Raw genomic sequence first — 23,029 nt, 5'->3', positions numbered from 1 at the left:
TCTTAAGGAAACAACTAGTTAATTTTTTTCCTGGGGAAGTAATTCTATTATATGCATTGTTGTTGTTTCACCGGCTGTACAAATTGTTTAAAGATTTATAAACACTGTCTTGTACAAATAGATTTAATGAGCTTATATGTCAAATTTCTGAATTTCAAATGTATACATTAATGAGTTCGAACAGTTAAATTAGCTATGCATGTATTTGAATTTTATATCGCATTTCGGCGTCACCATTAATTTGAGGCAGTCACTGTATGCGTCACCTGCGGCGTTAAACTTATGAGTATGGCATCGTTTAACCCAATATCTCACTTATTTGTACACAAAAGGTTAAGCTCTCCTTATGTTTAACAATCGCTACCCATTGATTTAGCAATCACTTTATGAAAAAAAGTGCTTAATCATTAATGGTTGTAATACCTAAAGCATGAGCATCATAAAATAAAATACGACTCTTTCCCGGGGAAAATCACGCAAGAGTTGTCGCGTTTATAGAACATGGTGTATAAAACGTGTACACCACATAATCTTGAGATGTCATCGAAAGTTTGTATTCTCTATCCGTAATTTGTGCTAGAAGTATTATAATGAACGAAAACACGTGTTAAGTATATTTTCCTTATTCTACCTTTATGACGATCCCTGGGTTTATTATTTGTGTAATCGACATGATGCATGGCGTTAAAAAATTGTTGATGCGTAAAATGTTTTATTCAGTAATGAAATAACTACTATAATTAAAAAACAATAATAATAAATAAAATTTTGCTTAACTTTTTTTTCTACATATATGGCACAACACCGATACCACTAACATTTGTTTCGGGAAAATCACGTGTACAATACTTTCCGTCCCCTCCATATACATTGATATGATAGTTTTAATGTATGGGAATACGTACGGGTATATGTACTTACAATTACATATAAAATGAGTGTCATGTTATCATGCATCGTTGTGTTTCTTCCGTATGCAGCAAGTTGGATGGAAACATTTGTCACGCACATTTTGTCAAGCTTTGGTGATTGTGACAAAGAAATAACTCCACTTTTTTGGTCGATCATAAGAGTCGCATTGAATATGTCCATACTAGTGGTATTTGGGAAAAAGAAATATGAAATGTCCCTATTTGCTTCAGTGTCCGCATCAGTCGCCTGTAAAAAAAAAGAACAATATATTGTCATAAAACATAAGAAAACAATAACAGCTATAAAAAACGTTCAATGGTGATCACATGTAAATATTAATTAATAAAATGCTTATACAAATAATAACGTCAATGCAATCAAGAATTTGTAAGATGAATGAATTCGTCCCCATCTACACTATTTTTACATCACATCGCAAATTAAGACAACAGCTACCTTAAGTGTAATATCAATTCCGAAAATGCGAAAACCCCTTAATAACTTAGCGCAATGAAGGAATAAAAGGACATTTAAATTTATAAATCATTCAAATTTGTGGAAAGGTTTAGTATCTCTAAAACTATTTTGGTGCCGTTTAAGAAATGCTTAATTCAAACGAAGTGTGTTGGCATAACATGCCAAAGTTTAATAAACATACAATTATAAGAATAATTATTTGCTACCGATAAAGTCTTTCTTGTGCATATCTACTGACAAGTTGCATGCACAGAAATGTAGTTCTCAAAATATATGTTGTATAATTTATTCCCCTTTAAAGCCATAGGTTTCTGCAAACAGTAAAAAAACGCACCAACGTTCATTAATGTTTTAATATTATTCAATACAAAATAAACGTGATTTGTTGAACCAAACCAAATGTAATTATTAGTTTTCGCACCACTTATTTTGCTGTATAAAATACGGCAGCACCCACCTTGACTTGGGAAATATTGTGTAAATATTGTTTTGCCGTATTTTCTGAGATATTAACTTTTTGAGAACGGGTGACAAATACAGGCGGATTGTCGTCCACGTCCAGTACGTGGACTGTGACCCGAGTTTCGCTCATAAGGCTTGGCTGGCCATTGTCCGAAACAAACACCGTGAACGGCAGCTGGTCCGCTACCTCACGATCAAGGACGTCAATAGTATGTATTTCACCCGTAGAGTTGTTTATGGTGATGTTTTTAGCCCTTAAAACATATCAAATTTATGCATTTACAAGTTTAGCAAATCATCGATGTATTTTACTATTTGTTAGGGATGCAAGATGGGTTAACCGGTTAACCTACCAAAACGATAAGTTTGCCGGGTACATTTTTTCGAAAAGGTTAACCGTATTAATTTTTATATTATGCTTTTTCATGGCATAAATCGTAAGATTTTACTTATTGCGCGCGACATACTGACAACTTACACTGGCGTCTAGTTGGAACAACAAGCCACACCAACGACGGTACAAAATAACGTGTCAACACAGTAATGAAGTAATATACCCGTACCTTTGTACTTACAAACATAATGATTGATAATATGCAGTATCTTTTTTATTCGCAAAAATTTAACTTATTGTTTTTAATTAGTATTATTTGTATTAGTATTTTTATTATATAGTGCTTTTGTAATTATTTTAAGGATGACTGCAGTATACTAAACGTAGTTGATTGATATTTACATATACTGTATTTTTGAAGACCACATTGTAAAAATGAAATATTATTTCTTAATGCGTTATCTTCGTGAAATAAAGTTATTATTATCATAATTATATATATAACTTGCGAACTGCGGGGAGTGGGGCTATTAGTATATACGTATTTGACGCATTTCTATAACTCGCGATAACAATCAGTTGAGACTTTGTATAGCTTATTTGACGTTTTGTTAACCAATATCCAACACAGGTTGTTAGCGAAAAAAGAGTTTATAAGTAGCAATGTTATCAATATTAGCATTCGGGTTTTAAACCTTGACCATTGAACGTCGTATTGTTTGCTTAATATAAAATAATTATTAGTAATTCACGTCATCAACGATGCCACCACAACAGTCTGAAAACAGTTTGAATCAAATAAGATAAATACAAAACTAGTTTACATGTTGTATTACATAACAACAATCAAAAAGATATAAAAAATAAAATCATTAAATTTAGTATTTATGTTATAGCTTAATCACAAAATCGTTATAAAAAGCGACCACACCAAAAATTTAATAATGACACGTAAAATGAAAAAAATGTGTAGCTATTATAACATTCTTACTATGCTTTACGCCAGAAAATAAATACAAAATCTAAAATACGTTTACAAAACTATTTAAAGGAATGTTATTATACATTTTTATTACGAAACTGATATGACCGCTTATGTAATAAACGCAGGCGATTTCTTTTTTTCTATAGACAATACATGTACGAGCAATATGACATTTATTAAAGTATACTTAAACATTTTTACTTGTTTAGGTTGTAAAGCTTACCGGCCTGTAACTGGTTACAGTAAAATGTTAGTGTTTTTGTAAACTGTTGCATCCACGCTATTTTGGAAAATGTATACGCATACTTAATTAAATAAAATGTATACATTTTACTCGTCAATTTATATTTTAGTCTATTAGACTTGTGTGGTATTTTATAGTATTACCCGTTTAAACACTTAACGTTAAATAAAAATTTTTATTAAATGAAATAAATTATGAAATTTTAAAAATGTTTTAAAAATAACAATTTACAGTTTAAGTACCATAAACAATCTTTGTCTATCCAGAATGACAGTCTCCCATTGTCCTCTTTGTCTGCGTCGGTAGCCTGCAAAATTAAAAAGATACTAAACGAACCGTTCGCAATAAAGCTAGTTCCAATTATTGAGTTGTTCCTACTACGTTTTGAACTTAAGTTTTTTTATGAAAAACATATTTTTCAGAGTGCATATTTTGTTTTAATAAGGGTACCAGAATCGAACGCGAAAATTCCAAATAGTAAAATCAAATTGAACTCACCTTTATTTTCCCAACTAATGCCGACTTATTATTCTCATCGACGGAGAAATTGTATGGACCATTTTCAAACTGCGGTTCGTTGTCATTGACGTCCAGAAGATTAATGGTAAACGATTTGTTTGTATTCTGCATTATAATGCAATTATCGAAAATAATGACATACGATGATACGTAAAATCAACAGTAAAATGATTCACTGAAGACAAAAAATAAATACGCTACGTGATCTTATTGCATTTCTTTTAATAAACACCCATTGCTTTGAGTTCTGGAACGTAAGCGTTCCGCCACGAAGGTTTTCATAACTCAACAGCACAACATTGATGCGTTCATTAGTAAAAAAAAACTTTTTCGTACACTAGTTCAACTTCAATAAGATAATTATAACAATAATATTGCTGTTTGATTGAGAACTATATTTTACTATCTTGTGCTTAACGTTGGGTGTACTATTGCCGTTGCTAATTTTGGTAGTTTTACACCGTTAAGTATTTTCTTTGTCTCAGGAAATGTCAACCAGAATAGTGAAAGTATTACCAGTCATCTGGGAAGCAGCTTATGCTTTAATCTTTGATATGAATTCAACGTGCGTTCTAATATGTAGACTTACGTTTTTCAAAATTTTACATCAATGTATAAGTAATTTGGGTTTGTCATACCAAATGCTAAATTGACTCTTAGATATAACCTGAAAAAGCATTGTTGTTACATTTTTGTGATTTTAAGTACCGGGTATATTTTTTTTAATATTCCCCTTACAAAAACACTATATAAATAATGGTCAGTTTCTTACGTGTACTGTATCATTGCAGACCAATGTTAGTGTGTAGTTGCTTGTCTCCTCCCTGTTAAGCATCTTCTTCGTCGTTATTCTAGCATTAACAGTTACACAATCCTGTGCTAGATGCATGTCGACCTCACTGTCAAAAATGTCATAAATGTTTCAGTATTAAAGTATAACATTGTGATCCTCACATTTTTAATACACAGTCAGAACATGTCCTTTAAACATGGTTTACATGTGAGAAATGTCATTTTAAAAATCAGATGAATGATGGTGTTACAGTATGCCTTACTTGTCATTGAAGACAATTTTTTCGTATAGAAAATGAGTAAGATATTGCTATTTTTGGTTGGGACAATAAAATGAATGCTGTCCTTCGTTACAAACCTTTAAGGAGTTAATAGTATTTTTAATGTCCCATTAATGATTAAGTTACATTTTCCCATAGCTACACGGCGCCACTTTTTGAGCATAATCTTAAAGTGCCTCCTGAGCAGGTTTTGCGAGCAATATTCTTGTTACATATGTTGAACATAATTGATAAGCTTTACAACATTGATTGATACATAACGAAAGATCGTACTGCCAAGCCGCGTTATACCCTTATTTTGTATTTGTAAAAATCACATAAACTCGAACTTATGGCCAACGATATACAATACGCAAGGTATGACTAATGTCTGCCTTGCTTGAAGAACTATCATATACACAGAATCGCCATCTTGAGAACTAAATCGAATATGCCGCAAACGGGGTCGACAAAAACTCAATTGGAAATTTAATCAAGCCGTTGCACTCGATCAATATACTTAAATCGGATAATGGTGTCCTGTGTGTGTGTGTGTGTGTGTGTTTGCGTGTGTGTGCGAGCGTGTGTGTGTGAGAGAGATATTTGAATAATCGGCTCATCTAGAAGAGTGTTTTTGTTGTACGCCTATTTAAAATAACCAAGGAAATGAATTAAATCAATACTACAATATATATCGCTCATGGTTTGTGTTTGGATTTGTAAATTGCGACGTTTTAGAATAAACAAATCTGTTATACTTGGAAAAGTGGTTTGTACGCTCTTAAGCTTAAGTCATGTTTTGAAACTATTTATAACCCGCAATGTATATTCCTACTTATGCTAACATAATGAGAAAGGATTTATTTCATAAGACTTACGTATAATTGAGAATCTCGAACGTATCAGAAAATGTGTTAAGATAACACACTAGGTGGTCATCCGGATCAGCATCTGTTGCCTAATAAACACAAAAGAAAATGCACTGTACTGTAGACGGACGTTACTTTAAATTATGCAATGTCGTGTATGTAATGACATGAACTTCTTCAAGGTGTTTTAGTTTAACAGTTTTCAATAATTTTGATATCACTGTTAGATTGAGCCAAACCGTGCGATATCTAGCGGGCATATACATTTTAAAATACCTCATGCAAAATATGTTTTAATAAAGTATCGTTCGAATGAATGTCAGTTATTGAACAAATTTCAGTATTGCGTACACTTAATGTGAAACTAAACACATTCAATCGAAAACTACTGTCCCCTGTGGGCTCGTCAAATATCTATATTATGCTTCAATTGTATATGCAACTAGCAGAGCGAACATTGCAAATACAACTGCATTGTTAAACATAACAATTATGAAGAATATCCCTATTTATTATAATTCGACGTTGGTTTACGTGATTATATAAGATACTAACGAAAGGAACCCAAAGGTAACTAGAAGGTAAACGTTTGTTTAGAAAGTGTGCGCTTCACAATATAATTTCGTCTCAAATGATGCGTTTCCTACCATGGAGTCTGCGACCACGGTGCCTACAGGCGCGTCTTCGGAAATGTTAAAATGTCGAGTGATTGTTAATTTTGGGGTGTGGATGTTCACGTCTTTCACGTTAACCGTGACGTCGATGGTGGTGGTTCTAAAATACAATAGTTTGTTTCCATATCTTAATGCAGTGATATTTGTTTCCACTGCAAACATGATACACATTCACGTAGTTTAGATAGAGGTTCATTTGAAAGCAATTATAAGATCTACAATTAAAACTATAATATTATAAAAGGAGTTAAACTCATAAACTGAGAAAAAGCGTACGGTCAATCCCGCGAGCCTCCTTTGCTCATTAATTTAAAAAAACGGTCGATAAATTATGCAAATCAAATACTTAAGATGTTTGTTAGCGGAACGACCTTTATTTTAAGTGCAGATTGCTAATCAAGGCAAGGCTTTGCATTACCTTTTTAGTTAACAATTAAAATGTTATGAAAACAAATATTTATGTCACATTATAAATACAAAATTAACCATAATTCGTTATATATTCTTAAACAATGCGTGTGTACCACCTATCACTGGGAGGCTGTGCAAGGTCAGTGGCTGTGACGGTGAGGACGTACGTCTTCTGACACGTCTTGTTCAGACTGTGCACCAGCCACAGCTCTCCGTCTGAAGTGACGTTAAACGTCGACGTATCCTTCATAGACACGGTAAAATTTCCATTGAGCCCATCATCGGCGTCCGTAACATTTAGCTGGAAAATAAGCAAACATGCAACATTCATTTAATTGTGTATATACAATTAAGTGTAGCTTATGAAACGATAAGTAAAATAAATATCATCTCATTGTTTTATTGGAATGCACGGCAGATGATAGGTGTCATTGTTGAACAAAGTCTTCAAGTACATGATAATGAGTTTTGAAATACAACTGTCTTTTTATTAATTTCATTCACATGATTGTTGTAAATAGACTCGAACAAAAAACATCGATAGAAACGGTAGAATCATTTGGAGTGTTCTGCTATTGACGTTACACCTAGTTAAAACACGTGGATCACCGACTCATACTAAAATACGCATGCTGTTTTTAGATATCAGTATAATTATATCTTCCCCGGTTCGACAGCTGGTTGGAGCAAACATGTTCTTAATTCACTGTTTAAACTTATTTACATGTTGTTGTACTTAACTCCTTAATTCCGTCCAATATATAGGATGACATATATAATTACAACCCACAAAAATAGCAACACTGTGAAAAAAATCCATTAATATGTACGAACAATTTGAACGATTGCGTGTTACGTCATACCTTTGTGATACATGTTTCCAATGTCTGCGTTTTGCTAATATTAAATATCTGGGTTCCGTGGAATTGTGGCGAATTGTCATTAACATCCAGAATTTTTATTACGATTGTCGTTTCGTTGCTAGCCTGCGACTCATTCATGACTGATTTTGCGAACACCTGCAAAATGTATATAGCGACACAAGTTGTCTATAACACATATTACATGGTTACAAAGAAAAGCTGATACTTAAATAAATATATTTTTATAAAATAAAATAAATATAAGTATCATTGTGTCAGTATGAGGTTTTATATATGTCTAACTTACACAAGACCTGTTCGAGGATGTGACATACGACATTGAATATACGCTTTTGGATACTTGAGCCTAAGATTGCTCAGGATATGCGAGCCCTTACACGACATGACTAAAGATTGACACGCGCACTCCAAATTATCATCACATCCAACGGAAAACATGGTAATGTGCACTAACAACCGACAGTCAACTCGTTACAATCATATGTGCACTCGACATTAAACTCATCAAACGACAAAGTACAACACCACTCGACGTTCAATGCTTTACATGGACATTAAGATCGACATTCAGTTTTTTAGGACAATTCAATCCAACATTCAACAATAGTCAATACGCCAACAGTGTAAAACGACACTATATTTTTTCAAAGCGACACATGGCACTGTTCAACGACACACGAAATGCATAGCGTCACACGACAATGCAATCGACAGTAGAGATTTAACACGATATTCAACGCATCTTGAGACAGTGCACACCGATTCTTGACAGTGAACTCTCCATATGACAATAAATTATGACACTATACTCAACGTATCACGCGACAATGAACAACGATTTTCGCCATTTTAGCCACATAAGATAATTTTTCACTCGACGTTCAAACGATTGAATAACGACTTTAAGCATTCAACGTGTTACAGGTCAACGTAAAACGACACCCGACATTCATTGCGTCACGCAACAATATACTTCGACATTCAATGCGATTCACTAAAACTAACGATAGCACATAACATTCAACGCTTTACACGACAATGTACAACAACACTCCACATTAAACCCGTCACACGACATTGTAAAAGTACACATGGGATTTGGCAAGTTACACGATTATGTCCAATAACAAATGTCATTAAAAAATTACAAGATGCGTTGCATGGCAATTTTCAATTAAACAAGATATTCAGCACGTCACACGACAATGTTCAAAGACACGTGACATTTAGCGTGTTACACTACAATGTATTATGACACTCGAACAAATGAAGTTTAACGCGTCACATGGCAATTAACTATGGTACATTGCATTTAGCGCGTTAAAGCGGGTATATACGATCTTGTCAAATATTTATTTATTAATATAAAATGTGTAAAAACTTATTATACATATATTTCAATATGAACTAAAATAAAAGTTAAGAAGAACATGTGTCGAAATTTGCTATATAAGCCAGATATTTAATTCTGAAATCGAAAAAGGCTGTACAGCCGAATTCGCTAGCATGTATATCATGCATGTACGATGTGAATCTAAATTTAGTTTAACGGTTCATTTGAAATTCCTGCAGCGATATCGATTCATACGACACACAAACACTTACTAAGAAGACGAATGCATCGGTTATTGTAGGAAAATAATTACGAATTATCTTCGTCACAATCGGCTCAGGGCCCTAATTTGTATTTGCTGTATTTTATGAAATTCGTCTTAAATGTATCATTTTTCTTGCATATTGTGTGTTATTATAACATTTTTGTATCAATATTTTACAATTCAGCACATATAAAAATCGTATATATCCGCTTTAAACGGATGTGTAACATTGACACATGGTATTTAGCGCGTCAGACGGCCGTGGACTATAACACATTGAATTTAGCACATTAAACGGCAGTGTAACATCGACACGTGGCATTTTGGGCATTAGACAGCCGTGAACTATGACACATTGCATTTAGCGCGTTAAACGGCAGTGAAACATTGACACATGGCATTGAAGGTGTCACACTAAAATCTATATCGAAATAATAACTTCAATGCATCACATAAAAATGTACAACCGTTATGTTGTTATTATGGAATAATATGCGACGCGTAGCGTTTTTGTGTTTCTATAGCGATGTATCTAGACAGTCGACATACTCTGAAGTATGTTAGCGTTGTATGTTTAGTTAGATATCGTTATTAAAGCGACACAGCAAATGACTAACAGTGACTAACGGCAGTCAATTGCTGTCTGCAGCTTTCTTACAATACTACCTTCAGGGATATGATGTAGTTTTGTTTCTGTAATGTCTCTCTGTCAGGTGGGGACCGACCAACTCTCAAAATCCCTGTCGAGCTCTCAATTGTGAAATTTGAAGCTTCGGATTTATTGGAAAAATTAAAAGTAAAGTTCGCATTTAATCCCTGAAATACATATTTCTCAATTACCATCTTGATGTGTGATGTGTATTTAAATTTATATAAGAACTTCTGTGTGTGTTTTGTTGACAGAATTACGTTTTAAACAAATGGAGTGCTACTGTTAATTGTAAAAAAAGATAATTAGTAACTTAATTTCTTCATTTAAAAGTATGAGAACAAAAAAGTAATGACCAATTTTAGCAATGTACTGTATATTAATAGCACACTTTTTTCAAAAATAAAAAGCTCATGCAAATACGTTCTAATTACATCTGTCTGTCACATTCGTGTTAAATTGCATCTATAGTGAAAACTGCAATTGCTAAATTGACTGGGAACATTTTATTGCGCGTTCTTAAATAATTATTTTTGTTTTATACCACTTACCTCGTCTGCATCGGTAGCAAACACTTGTATGACAAAAGTGTCCATTGGTGCGTTTTCTTGCAGATTTACGTTGATACTTGCATTTTTCATAATAGGAGGATTGTCATCTACATCAACAACGTTTATTACAACAGTGGTGAAGTTAACACGATCCAGTGGCCTGTTTGCTTGATATCCCTGAAAAAGTACATGTATTTAAGAGGTACAAGCGGAAATTTTGTTTGAAATTAAACTGAAGGCATTTTAACTAAAACTAAATTACATAATTATTGTCTATTGTACAGTGTTTTCACTCCATAAAATATATAAAATAAATAATATTTATACCTAGCTTTTCAACTGCAAAGACACAACTTGAATACTTAGACTAGTTGAACTGACCAATCACAAAACATATACTAAATGATCTTCAAATACAATTTAGTACGGCATGTATAAAACTAAATTGTTAATATGTGTTTAAGAAAAATATATATTAAATTTTTAATGCATGTTTATTTTATGCTTTCCTCTAGATTATATGGACAATTCAGTCTTTTAAAATTTGCATTCCAAATTAGCAAAGATAACATTAAAATGTTCACTTAAACCATGTAACTGATACATCTTTATTCAGGTCCGTATGTCTGGCAAGGTAATGGGAGTTTGGAACCCAAATACCCAGCAAAAAATTGGTATTCACAATTTATAAACAATCGAATCATGGATGAATACACACATTATGATTGAGGCAGACGGACGCAAATACCAGGCTCTGGAAGGAGTTTACAAAATAAAAAGCGATTACGGAGTCAACAATGGAATCCAGATAGGTAATGTATACTCGATGTATACTCGATAATTAATCTTAGTGCAGATAAGCAAGCTCCCAATGTACAATGAAGATATTCAAAAGTACAGTGAATATCAAGTTATGGATATATACCAAGCGGTATGTTGATTATTTGCGTAAAATTGATAGCAAATATATCGCAAACCTGTAATATCCAATTCGAAAAGTAGCATACATTAACCCAGGGGTCTATACCTAGCCAAATATAAGGTTTTCGCGTACGATATCATAGCAAAAAGCCCAGGTTGCCTCCGAAGCCCAAACGTAACAGGCAAGTACGAGCCAAGGAATGAACAATTGGATATAGGAGGCTGCTTTGACATGTTCGTTTGTGTTTTGAGCGTATAATCAATACAGGATTGTAATTCTTTGCTTGCTTGATATTCGCCATAATAAAAATACCCAACAAACAGCCATGTACTAGTATTCGATCTTTACTCGACTCCGACTTACAATTCCAATTATGTGGTGATTTTGTCGGTATATTGTCGATATGTTCAATTTTACGGCGCCTATCTCATACGGTAGTGCGTAACCGGCTAATATGCGATACGGCAACATAAATACCGAAACTTTAAGATTTCAAAATGCTTGAGAAAATGAGAAATCAAGGTGAAAATGTGAACGTACGTAAGCCAAATATTGTTGTTCACGGCTTATTATGGTTTCTCCAAATTCGATATGGAAGTAAAATATTTTATTAGAACGATGATAACAAATGAACCACAGCTGTAACATAGTCATTAAATAATGTTTTTTTTTATTACTTAACATAGCAAAATATACGACTCATACTTTAAAATGTTGCAAGAATCATTCATATTCATAGAAACGTAGTTGGAAATAAATAGCGATTGCTAACATATGAGACAACGGGAATAACGGGGGAAACCAAATAATAATGTCACCAGATAAAGCCCGGCACTAAATAGTATACGAAATAGATACATTTGAAGATAAATGTGTGTTTATATACACATGTAATCAATATAATGTGCTTCCGCACTTGAAGTTGGTTTTCACATATATATGAGTAGTCAATGCGCATTTTTCCAAATATACCAATGCCGTGATATGTTTAAAGTGTACTCCCATAAAACTAAACAAAGTAAAAAAATAATGATTTTAAAAATATTTTTGTCGAGCCCGCTTTCGAAATGCTTCATATAAAAAAATCACAATGGTCAAGAGCGTGTGCGGGCGTCCGAATTTGTTCGGAGTGTACCTTTGTTATTTGTGATGCAATTTGAGAATAGCTTCTCGCAAATTACCTACAACGAACGAAACGTGCCGCATGTAATTCCCTTACCTCAAAGATTAACGTCACACAAAGAGATAAAATGTCAATTCGACACTTACTGGTACAATAAAATTCTGGTACAATGTGATTATGATATTAAAAAACTCATAGAATTGTAATGAATACAATTGAAAAAAGAGATCTACAATAACATGCTTTCTACACCGGGTCTTGTTGTTCATATGGTATAGCGCAAAACTGAAAATTCGAGGATTGCGGGTTCGATCACCAGCCCGGAAACAACATTTGGTGTGTGGATATCAGTTACGACATCCTTTGTACGGCCATTTTCCATTACCTCTTATTCCAGTAGAGCAATTGTTAGTTACTGGCATAGGTATGTGTAGTCAGACTTGGTACCCCATAAACCCATGAAAAAAACTGAGGAAGTTAACTAACCGCCGTGACATTAAAGAATTACAGTTGGAAACGGCGGTAAATCCAACAAATAAAAAAACATAGAACAAAAACATTGTGTAACCTATAAACCCAAGCTTTCATTTACATTTTAAGGGTTGGGTCAATACACCGAAATTCGTTTAGGCAGAGGGCTCATAGGTGTGTGACACGAATAACAAAGAAAAAATATGTAACGTAACAAAAATATATCGTCTTTATAGCATTTCTTTAAGTATCACGTCATTTACGAAATGAATGAGTATTCCTCATAAGCAATAGTTGTGAATTTTTTTTCAGTATTGCTTGTAAATATACATGGAGGGTTTCTTCCATACTTGTCTTACTTTTTGTGAGTGATGTTTTCTGAATAAATACAACTTACAGCAATACTTAGTGTATACGATGACTGATTTTCTCGGTCCAACGTTTTAGAAGTAGTGATTGTTCCATCGGTAGAAATGCTAAAAGAATTCCATGTCGGCCACACTGAAATGGGACACAAGTTATAAAACGGGAACTAAAGTTATTGACAAAATAAAATAATATCTTACAAGATATAGACACCATAAATTGATCAATATTAATATGGGAATGAAAGCATATAGTTTAAATATTATCAATTACGCTGATAAAAGAATTCTATTTATAGTTGCATGTACAGATACATATAAGATACCGGTACATAATGAGCATTACAAGTACTTTTTTCAAAAGCAGATAATATCACAACAATTAAATAAGATGTGCATGCCAAACCTGATTGTATGCTATAACGAATCAGTGCGTTAATGCCCTTGTCCATATCATGGGCTGTGACTTTACAGGTTTCATTCTGAAAAGCAAAACAGTAAACAGCAGTGTAAGCATCTATTTAAACCATGAGAAAGCGATTATAACGGTTAAATCATACGGGTAGAATTTCGTAATTGAATGCATGCGATTACGGCTTTTTAAGACTGTGAACAAATACACATTTACGACAGTATAAATTTGGCTATCGAATTGTACTTGCACTTATTCATTTAAACTTAACATGAACCGATTGAAAAAAATGTGTCCCGCAGAATCTGTTTCAAAATATTATCAAATACTTCTGCGCATATGTTAATACAATGTGTGCATACATTCGAAATCGAATTTATTTTGAGTTTCAGAGAGTGCACGTACATTGTTTTTATAACTGTTAAAAAAGTATTGCAATACAATTTTGTTCACAAATATATTAAAATGAGAAAGAACAGTATCCTGACTTTTGTGATAACTATCATAATAATTATGTTATCCTTTATTGTTAACGATAAATTCATTATGTTCCGCATGAGGAAAAGAACGATTTCCAGCGATTGAAAATAAAAGAAGAGATTATTTCAGAATCAGTAGGCCATAGGCCAATGTGAACATACAGATATGTACATGAACAGTAATAGCAAGTCACGCTACACAATGAAAATGAAAAAAAGTTGTGTTGAAATAAATCAAGTACCTAAATAATTAAATATAACAAAGATGCCGATTAATAATACGAGCAGAGGCAAAAAGGGGGGTTATCGGACAAAACGTAAATATGCGGAGAAGGTGTATATAATTATACATTTTTGTCATGTAGGTTTTATATCTCTGTTCGTTTAATTTATGTCAACACAAAATATATACAACGGTTATATACGAATAAAACATTTATTTTACATCACAATGATTTTCTTCTCGTATACATGTATATTCGAATCTTTATACATTTATTATTTATAATCGTAAATTTCAAAAGACAAAATCACGTTGATAATTTAATGATTTCTTACAAAGTTGGCCAAAAAGATACGCAACATGAACGAACACATTTCGTTATTATTTTTTTTTTAAGAGACAAGGTGATATGTCAATAAACACAAGTGTTACAAGAGTACACATATAATGATATTTTTGTATTTGTTTTAAGTATTTATCAATAAATACACACTCCCATTTTAAAACTTTTGACCTATGTATGTTGAATATGAAAACGCATAACCTATCGTTAAACGTTTAAACATTCATTATTATAATTAATTTATTACATCTTCTGTTGCTTAAAACGTACAATAACTATCTATATAAATGGTATTTTGCTGAATTTCAACATTTCCACGATAATAGTCATACGTTGCTTTTTAATTTCAAAATTCCCTTAAAAGACTCTAATTATGTGGACGATAAAATACGTCCGATAGCAATACCTATGAAGTAATTAAAAACAATGGAATGTAAACAAAAGGTGTTTGTATGCGTTTCTTCGTACGTTATTTCAGAATAATGTTAACACATACTGATGATTAAAGACATAGATAGTTTAATCAAGAATTAAGCATGAACAAACTACCTAAGGTTAACCTGACCCCTGATCGTCACTATTTATAGCAATTGTACGAATAGGAACAATCAATATCCGAATGCTTTAACAACTATACAACAAAACATCGAAGTAGCTTACAATAACATATGCGTTGCAATAATATTTATGCTTTTTAATATTATTTAGTCTACAAAACACATCTATGAACAGCATAATCTATTAAATTGTGAAGCATAACCCTATGTTGTTTGAAAATATGTAAAGAGCATTAACATGATCTATTTTAGAGCAGTCACATTCTATCACACTACAAAAAGCAAATGTAGGATTGTTATAATTTGTCAATTAAAGCGGGTATATACGATTTTTATTTGTGCTGAATTGTAAAATATTGATACAAATATGTTATAATAACACACAATATGCAAGAAAAATGATACATTTAAGACGAATTTCATAAAATACAGCAAATACAAATTAGCACCCCGAGCCGATTGTGACGAAGATAATTCGTAATTATTTTCCTACAATAACCGATGCATTCGTCTTTTTAGTAAGTGTTCGTGTGTCGTATGAATCGATATCGCTGCAGGAATTTCAAATGAACCGTTAAACTAAATTTAGATTCACATCGTACATGCATAATATACATGCTGGCGAATTCGGCTGTACAGCCTTTTTCGATTTCAGAATTGAATATCTGACTTATTCAGCATTTTTCGACACATGTTCTTCTTAACTTTTATTTTAGTTTATATTGATATATATGTATAATAAGTTTTTTACACATTTTATATTAATTAATAAATATTTGACAAGATCGTATATACCCGCTTTAATATTTCAAGAATATGCACACTGATTACTGAATTTTTTTAACTGATCTTGGGTTTATACAATGGGCCATTTTTTGGCTCAGCACAACACATCGCTCATGTAGGTGCACATGGTTGCCACGTTACTTAATTTTTTTTTAAATGCAAAGTCAAGAAAAAGAGCGGACCCGCGTTAAATTGACAATAAAATGCTAAAGTTTGTCATTTGACATCAAACCTTATCCTTGAAGGCATCTACATTGTTCTTGCGCCCGGCACACCGAATCGAAAAGTTGAACATGTGTGCTAAGTCATTTTAAAATAATTCAACGGTGTAGCGTAGACCAATCCTGCCATAAACATTTTGTTTTTTGACATTTAAACTCAAATGTTGACATTTACTTTGACAGTAGTCACTTTTTGCGCGCGACCCACCGTCTTTTATAAGTGAAAGTTTGTGCAAAGTCATTTCGAAATCCTTTTATTTATAGGGAATCAAGATAACATACTTTTTCGGAGCAGACAGACGGAAATACATACAGGAAATTGTGATTTAAATATAGCCCTTAATATACTCATACAAGGAGAATACTATAACCACAGTCAATGTAGCGAGTATTTATTGTTGCTTATTTGACTTTGCATAATGTTTAAAATGATACTCGTATTTGCTGAATGAAAAAATCTCCAGAAAAAAACTCTAGGTGTAAGGATTCAATGCATAGGACCACCTAAAATAAAGTAACAGTAAAATTTAGATATGTTTTCAGACGGGTATACATTTGGTGTTTTAAAAGAATACAGTGACTTACCAATTTGTTCTCAGTCATGGAGCACTGATACACAGTTTGGTTGAATTCTACTCCAAGATCATCTACATCAGTTACCTTAACGGTAACGTTTAAATGTGTGGAACTATACCCTTCAGCTGTTATTTGAAAATTATAGTCTGGATTGTTGTCATAGTCAAGTGATGTATTGTTTCGTAATGAAATGATGTTGGGGTTCTGAGTAGTTACAAGCTTGAAGCTGCTACTGATAATCTGTAATAAAAAATAATAATTGATACTTGACATTGTAAAATATCCAAAGTCTTACTCTAAGGCTTCATGTTTAAATGCTTAATTTATTATAAGAAAACATTCTCAACATGTAAATACATTGCAAACAGGTTGCATTTCTGGTGTTTTATTTTCGAACTTTTTGATTAAGAGGTATGCGCATTATCAACGGAAACCGTTGAACAAATATTTAATATATTATACTGATTCACAAAAGTACAACCCATGTATGTCGATAATCAAAAGATGCATGAACTATGAAGCCATTCTATTTAAAAATAGTTATTTTATAGAGTCTATGCACTTGCTTTATTCACATTTGATTAACGGAATAAACGAATATAGAAATGTTTGTGTTAGTTTCTAACTTTGCAAATAATTTTATCAATGTTATTCTACAACTATTTACATAGCAATATATACAAGCAAATGAAGTTTGTTCAAACAATACAATTATATAACACATCCACAAAAACAACCTTCAGTTGCATAACATATCTATTTCTCTCTCAGTTTGAGGTTTATCAATTGTAAGTTTGGACTTGTCCGCAAATTATTTTCAAATAATTTGGCTTTATCCATAAATACGCTACTTAGTTAATATATATGGGTTATTGTCATGCGAAATCATCCCACTGATAATTTTTAATGCCTGATTACATTCATCTCTATTTGCTAAAATGTGAAAAAACGCAATGTTCAACATCTGGTTAACACAAACGACAAATAACAATATTTGCATTTTATATTGTTATATTCAACGATAAAAACAAATGACATAATCATAAAAATGCGTAAACTACTTAATCAATTTAGGTATAAAATAACTTAAACAAAACAACGGTCGCCAGGCTTCTAAAATATAAGCATATTAGTCAACACTGTTCAGTAAAATAGATCGCAATGCCATGTACACTAGCTAATAAAAACAAACACGATATTACACGGCATAAAATGATTTCATTGCATGTAAAAGCAATTTATGAATGTTAAAACTCTATTTTAAAGTGATATTATGGGCATCTAACAGTTTAAAGGTTTCTTTCGCAACCGTTGTTTATTTTAGGAGTTTTCACTTCATATACACTTGCATTTGTTAATGCAGCATCAACATACTTAAATATTATCCCGAAAAGGGAAAAATATTGCATTTGAATATCAACCGTACTTTCGTTTGACAACTGGTCACGCATGTACAATGTGAAACTAAATTTAGTTTTAGTGCAGATTCGTTTATACGACACAAAGACGCCATTTTGTTTAACGGATCGTTTCGGCTTACAGGACTGGATGGGTCACGTAAAATATATAATATAAAATATATTTTTTTATAAACAACTGGTAGCAAGATGGGTTGCAGATAATTGGTCAGTAACTACATTTAAACTTACTCTTTTGACCTGTTCATTCTTTTCAGCTCCATTCAACAGTGAAAAATGTCCATAATATCACTTTAAAATGCGTACCCTTGAAATGCATTTATAACCAATCGCTCACACCGCATTTACCGATACAGGTTAAAAAACTGAAAAAATGATACTCTGCATATGTGATCAGTTTTTTGTTCTAAAAGTGATCAGTTTTTTGTTCTAAAAGTTGATTCTTTAATTAACTCATTCACAACGTGCTTATTATGTAGTCGAATGTCTTCAAAATTAGTTTGGTATACGCTGACCTATTATTAACATTTAATGATGAAATATTGTCATGTATGAAACTACATCCATGTACTGTAATATGCTCAAGTTGGCTCATTTAACGTCTTAGAGTCGTCTCCTACCCAGCTGTCATGGTTATGCATTTCAGATACAACATATTCATGTAAATTACTTGTCAGTCGTATTGTTGAGCAGAGCTTTGAAGGAGACAATCAGTAAAGATCAATTAAATGACTAGTAACATTTATCAGACAAATAAGACGGAACTGTGATAGCGACACAATAAGGGCACTTGGAAGCTCTTATGATAGGATATATTTTGGATTCTAATCGTAGATTGAGTATGAATAGTTGTAATGCATTAAAACCCTTCCAATTGCTCCATAATTTGAAAGGCTGCATGTTGCTTGTAAGCACAATAGCTTATTTCGAAACACCAATCGCTACATTAAATGATTTTATAATAATGGACATATTTAAATACATACAAAACAACAAATACACGTGAATCTTGTTAGACATAGCAAATAGTTTTGATACCTTTCGAGCACGTAGAATATCTTGAACATTGCTATAATGTAACGATGCATACAAACCTTGTAATCGAATTTTGGATCTGTGTAAATATTCTTCATACACAGCCGTATTGATTGAGACAGTGGCTTGTCCTGCAATATTATACTATTCAGTTTATAAAGTTAACATGTCATTTAAAATCACGAGTGTAAAGTAGCGCATCTAAGAGGCTACAGCATTGTTTTAACAGAGCATATTCACGGAAATTTAAAGTACATATCGACGACTCGTATGTTTTTATAAGAACTTTAAAGCGAGATTATACGATTTTGTCAAATATTAATTAATTTATATAACATGTGTAGAAAACTTATTATATATATATATATATATATATATATATATATATATATATATATATATATATATATATATATATATATATTTCAATATAAAATAACGGTTCAGAAGAGCATGTGTCGAACAATTGATAGTTAATGATGATTAACTGTGTTTCATTTACTAATGAAGATCGGTTAGTCAGTTAAAAGAGTAAAAGACACAGTTTCAATAGACAATCACAAAGCTTACAATAAGCACGTCGTGCTCTAGTTATTTGATTTAAAATTTCTTCCCACCTCTGCTACATTCACGGTTAAATAAGGCATGGCTTCACATTTCTCGTTGCAGAAAAATGCTCCAGGGTCTTCAATTCTCGAAACGATTACTAAGAGCAGAGACTGGAAAACACACATCACACTAAAACTGTATTTATGAAAGGAAAAGATTCTTTGTGTGTGTAATTAAATCAAATCAAACAAAATGGACAAAAGCATAACGACATGTGTACTCGATAATTATTTTTAGCTTTCTACTCTACATTGGTAAGATTTACATTTCAAATTAATGTTGATTGCTTTCGTTTGCCAAGACAATTGATTCATGACAAATATATTTAGCCTAATTCCGATTCTGTAAATTTGAGTATTACAAAAATATGAACATTACTGATATTATTGATAACGATAAACATATTTATTATACAACTCTATTAGAACAGGCAAATGTTAACAAACGCATAAAACATAATTGTATACGTCAAATGCATAGCTTGTAGCATGAATGCGTAGTTTTGTGTTTTGTATGCTTAAAAGGTAAGTGTATATATACCACGTGATAGCTACGTGTTTTTATAATCTTTGTGTTGCCAAAGACAGTGTGCATGCCGATATGACCTAATACAAGCGGTAAAATGCTTGTAATTAAATACAAACGTACATTTCGCTTTTTCTTTCCATAACGAAATATACAAATGATATTATTTACCTGCTTAGAACCTGCACATGTGACTGGAATTGTGTACCCCTCGCTTTTCGTCTGCAAAAAGCATTGTGCTTTTCAGTGTATGATATGTTTATCGACTGTAGCAATGTGTTTACAGATAAGTAAATTAACAAAACATGTATCGTATGTCAATGACGAGGGTTTTCCGGAAATGTGTTCACAATATTATATTATCTTATGTTTTATTATGTTATGTTATTTTATGTTATGTTATTCCATGTTCTGTTGTTTTGTGTTGATTTTTGTTGTGCAAAATATGTTTCAAAGAAGAAACCAATGATTAGGGCATGTCTATATGCAAAGATAATTGAGCAGTAAATAATTGTAAACAAGATCTAACACTAAAACCTATATTCCTCGGAAAGCATAACGATACACTTCGGTATTAATGAACTTATAACAAATGATAAAACTGTAGTAACACATGTGTTAACAAAATACATAAGTAACCTATTTGCTCCGTATATTCGGACGACGTCATTTTTTTTGACAAGCAACATGTCTTTTTAAAGTGATAATATGGGCATGTTTCACTGTTGAGTTAAGCTGAAAAGAATTAACAGGTCAAAAGAGTAAGTTAAACTGTGGTTACTGACCAATTATCTGCAACTTATCTTGCTACCAGTTGTTTATAAAAAATATATTTTATATTATATATTTTACGTGACCCACCCAGTCCTGTAAGCCGAAATGATCCGTAAAACAAAATGGCGTCTTTGTGTCGTATAAACGAATCTGCGCTAAAACTAAATTCAGATTCACATTGAACATGCGTGATCAGTTGTCAAACGAAAGTACGGTTGATATTCAAATGCATTATTTTTCTCTTTTCGGGATAATGTTTTAGTATGTTGATGCTGCATTAACAAATACAAGTGAATATGAAGTGAAAACACCAAAAATAAACAACGGTTGCGATAGACACCTATAAACTGTTAGATGCCCATAATATCACTTTAAAAAAAACAAAAATGACTTTAGAACAAATTACTCTGATAATTTGGCAATATGAATTGTAAGACAGCGTCATACCGATAAGCGATTATTGAATTATTTTTTAAACATTCAACGATTATTAAATGTCAAAGTGCTCCGTATATTACGATCTTATGTTGCTTTGATTATGTAATTAACATTTCATTGCACGTCGGATTTTGTTAAGAGCATTGTATGTAATAAGATATTTATTTATAGTGCTCATATAGTGTCGAAGTTACAATACTATATTTGCGGATAGCCCGCGTCGTGTTTCATTTTGCAAAATTATAAAATTCGCATGTAGTAAATAGCTGATAAATAGGTTGCTTTTACCGTTATGCAATCTGTTGTGGTTGTCACTTCCTGTACAATGTCAGTGTAGGTTAAATTGTTGTTCACACGGATTTCCCATCCATTATTTTTTCTAAACTCGATAACAGGACTCTTTAGATTCGTTGTTTGTATGGTCGGATTGTTGCAGTCTTCCGTTGAAATGACTGGTGTGACATTTTGATTTGGAAACGTTGAAACTGCAAACATCAATGAACAATGTTATTCGTCCTTACTTACGAGGTTGTAATTCACACCATCTTCTGTCGGAAGCAGAAGTGAGCCAATGATTGATCTTTGCCGCAAAATTATTTAATGCGTCCACATGAATGATTTAAATTTGTATCACAAATTTAAAATCATGCCATTATACTAATGAAATGATTATCTTCTTAATCAATTTACCCGATTTAAAATAAATTATTTATGTAACTTGCTTTGTTAAAAAATAATTTCACAATCCTAAAAGCTTAAAAACATAAATTTATTTACCTCTGGTTGTGTTGGAAAAAATATTCAACTGTATTACTGAAAAATAAAAATAAAAAGGATTGATAGGAGTTTACTTAAAGGGATCTTTTCACGCTTTGGTAAATTGACAAAATTGAAAAAAGTTGTTTCAGATTCGCAAATTTTCGTTTTAGTTATGATATTTGTGAGGAAACAGTAATACTGAACATTTACCATGGTCTAATATAGCCATTATGTGCATCTTTTGACGATTTTAAAACCTAAAAATTATAAAGCGTTGCAACGCGAAACGATTGAATAATTTGGAGAGTTCTGTTTTTGTCGTTAAATTTTGTGAAACTACGAAGATTGCTTATACAAGGTATAAAATACGTC

The 23,029-nt window shown here is 32.3% G+C and overlaps 1 protein-coding gene across 37 annotated transcripts in view; it reads right to left on the bottom strand.

Annotated features, from left to right (window-relative positions):
* LOC127866529 (protocadherin Fat 4-like) overlaps nt 1–23,029 on the bottom strand; it is a 69,651-nt gene that overhangs the window by 45,053 nt on the left and 1,569 nt on the right. For 36 of the 37 annotated variants that reach the window (XR_008043028.1, XM_052407127.1, XM_052407124.1 and 33 more), the window contains 19 exons: nt 22,676–22,711; nt 22,187–22,383; nt 20,858–20,908; nt 20,170–20,271; nt 19,612–19,683; nt 17,109–17,339; nt 13,909–13,984; nt 13,535–13,638; nt 10,622–10,798; nt 10,088–10,237; nt 7,803–7,958; nt 7,056–7,240; nt 6,502–6,628; nt 5,864–5,943; nt 4,706–4,832; nt 3,913–4,038; nt 3,657–3,721; nt 1,847–2,105; nt 922–1,158 (listed from right to left, as the gene is read on the bottom strand). Coding sequence is in view for 36 of the 37 variants with exons in the window: in XM_052407127.1 (XP_052263087.1) it covers nt 922–1,158; nt 1,847–2,105; nt 3,657–3,721; nt 3,913–4,038; nt 4,706–4,832; nt 5,864–5,943; nt 6,502–6,628; nt 7,056–7,240; nt 7,803–7,958; nt 10,088–10,237; nt 10,622–10,798; nt 13,535–13,638; nt 13,909–13,984; nt 17,109–17,339; nt 19,612–19,683; nt 20,170–20,271; nt 20,858–20,908; nt 22,187–22,383; nt 22,676–22,711 (2,558 nt within the window). In the remaining variant the exon portion in view is untranslated. The remainder of the gene's footprint in view (nt 1–921; nt 1,159–1,846; nt 2,106–3,656; nt 3,722–3,912; nt 4,039–4,705; nt 4,833–5,863; nt 5,944–6,501; nt 6,629–7,055; nt 7,241–7,802; nt 7,959–10,087; nt 10,238–10,621; nt 10,799–13,534; nt 13,639–13,908; nt 13,985–17,108; nt 17,340–19,611; nt 19,684–20,169; nt 20,272–20,857; nt 20,909–22,186; nt 22,384–22,675; nt 22,712–23,029) is intronic. The other variant, XM_052407130.1, reaches the window with a different exon arrangement.

The sequence above is a fragment of the Dreissena polymorpha genome, chromosome 2 (genome assembly GCF_020536995.1).
Source record: "Dreissena polymorpha isolate Duluth1 chromosome 2, UMN_Dpol_1.0, whole genome shotgun sequence".
NCBI classification, from domain to species: domain Eukaryota; kingdom Metazoa; phylum Mollusca; class Bivalvia; order Myida; family Dreissenidae; genus Dreissena; species Dreissena polymorpha.
Note: the sequence above shows the minus strand (reverse complement) of the source record. Positions and strands in the feature narration are given on the sequence as shown.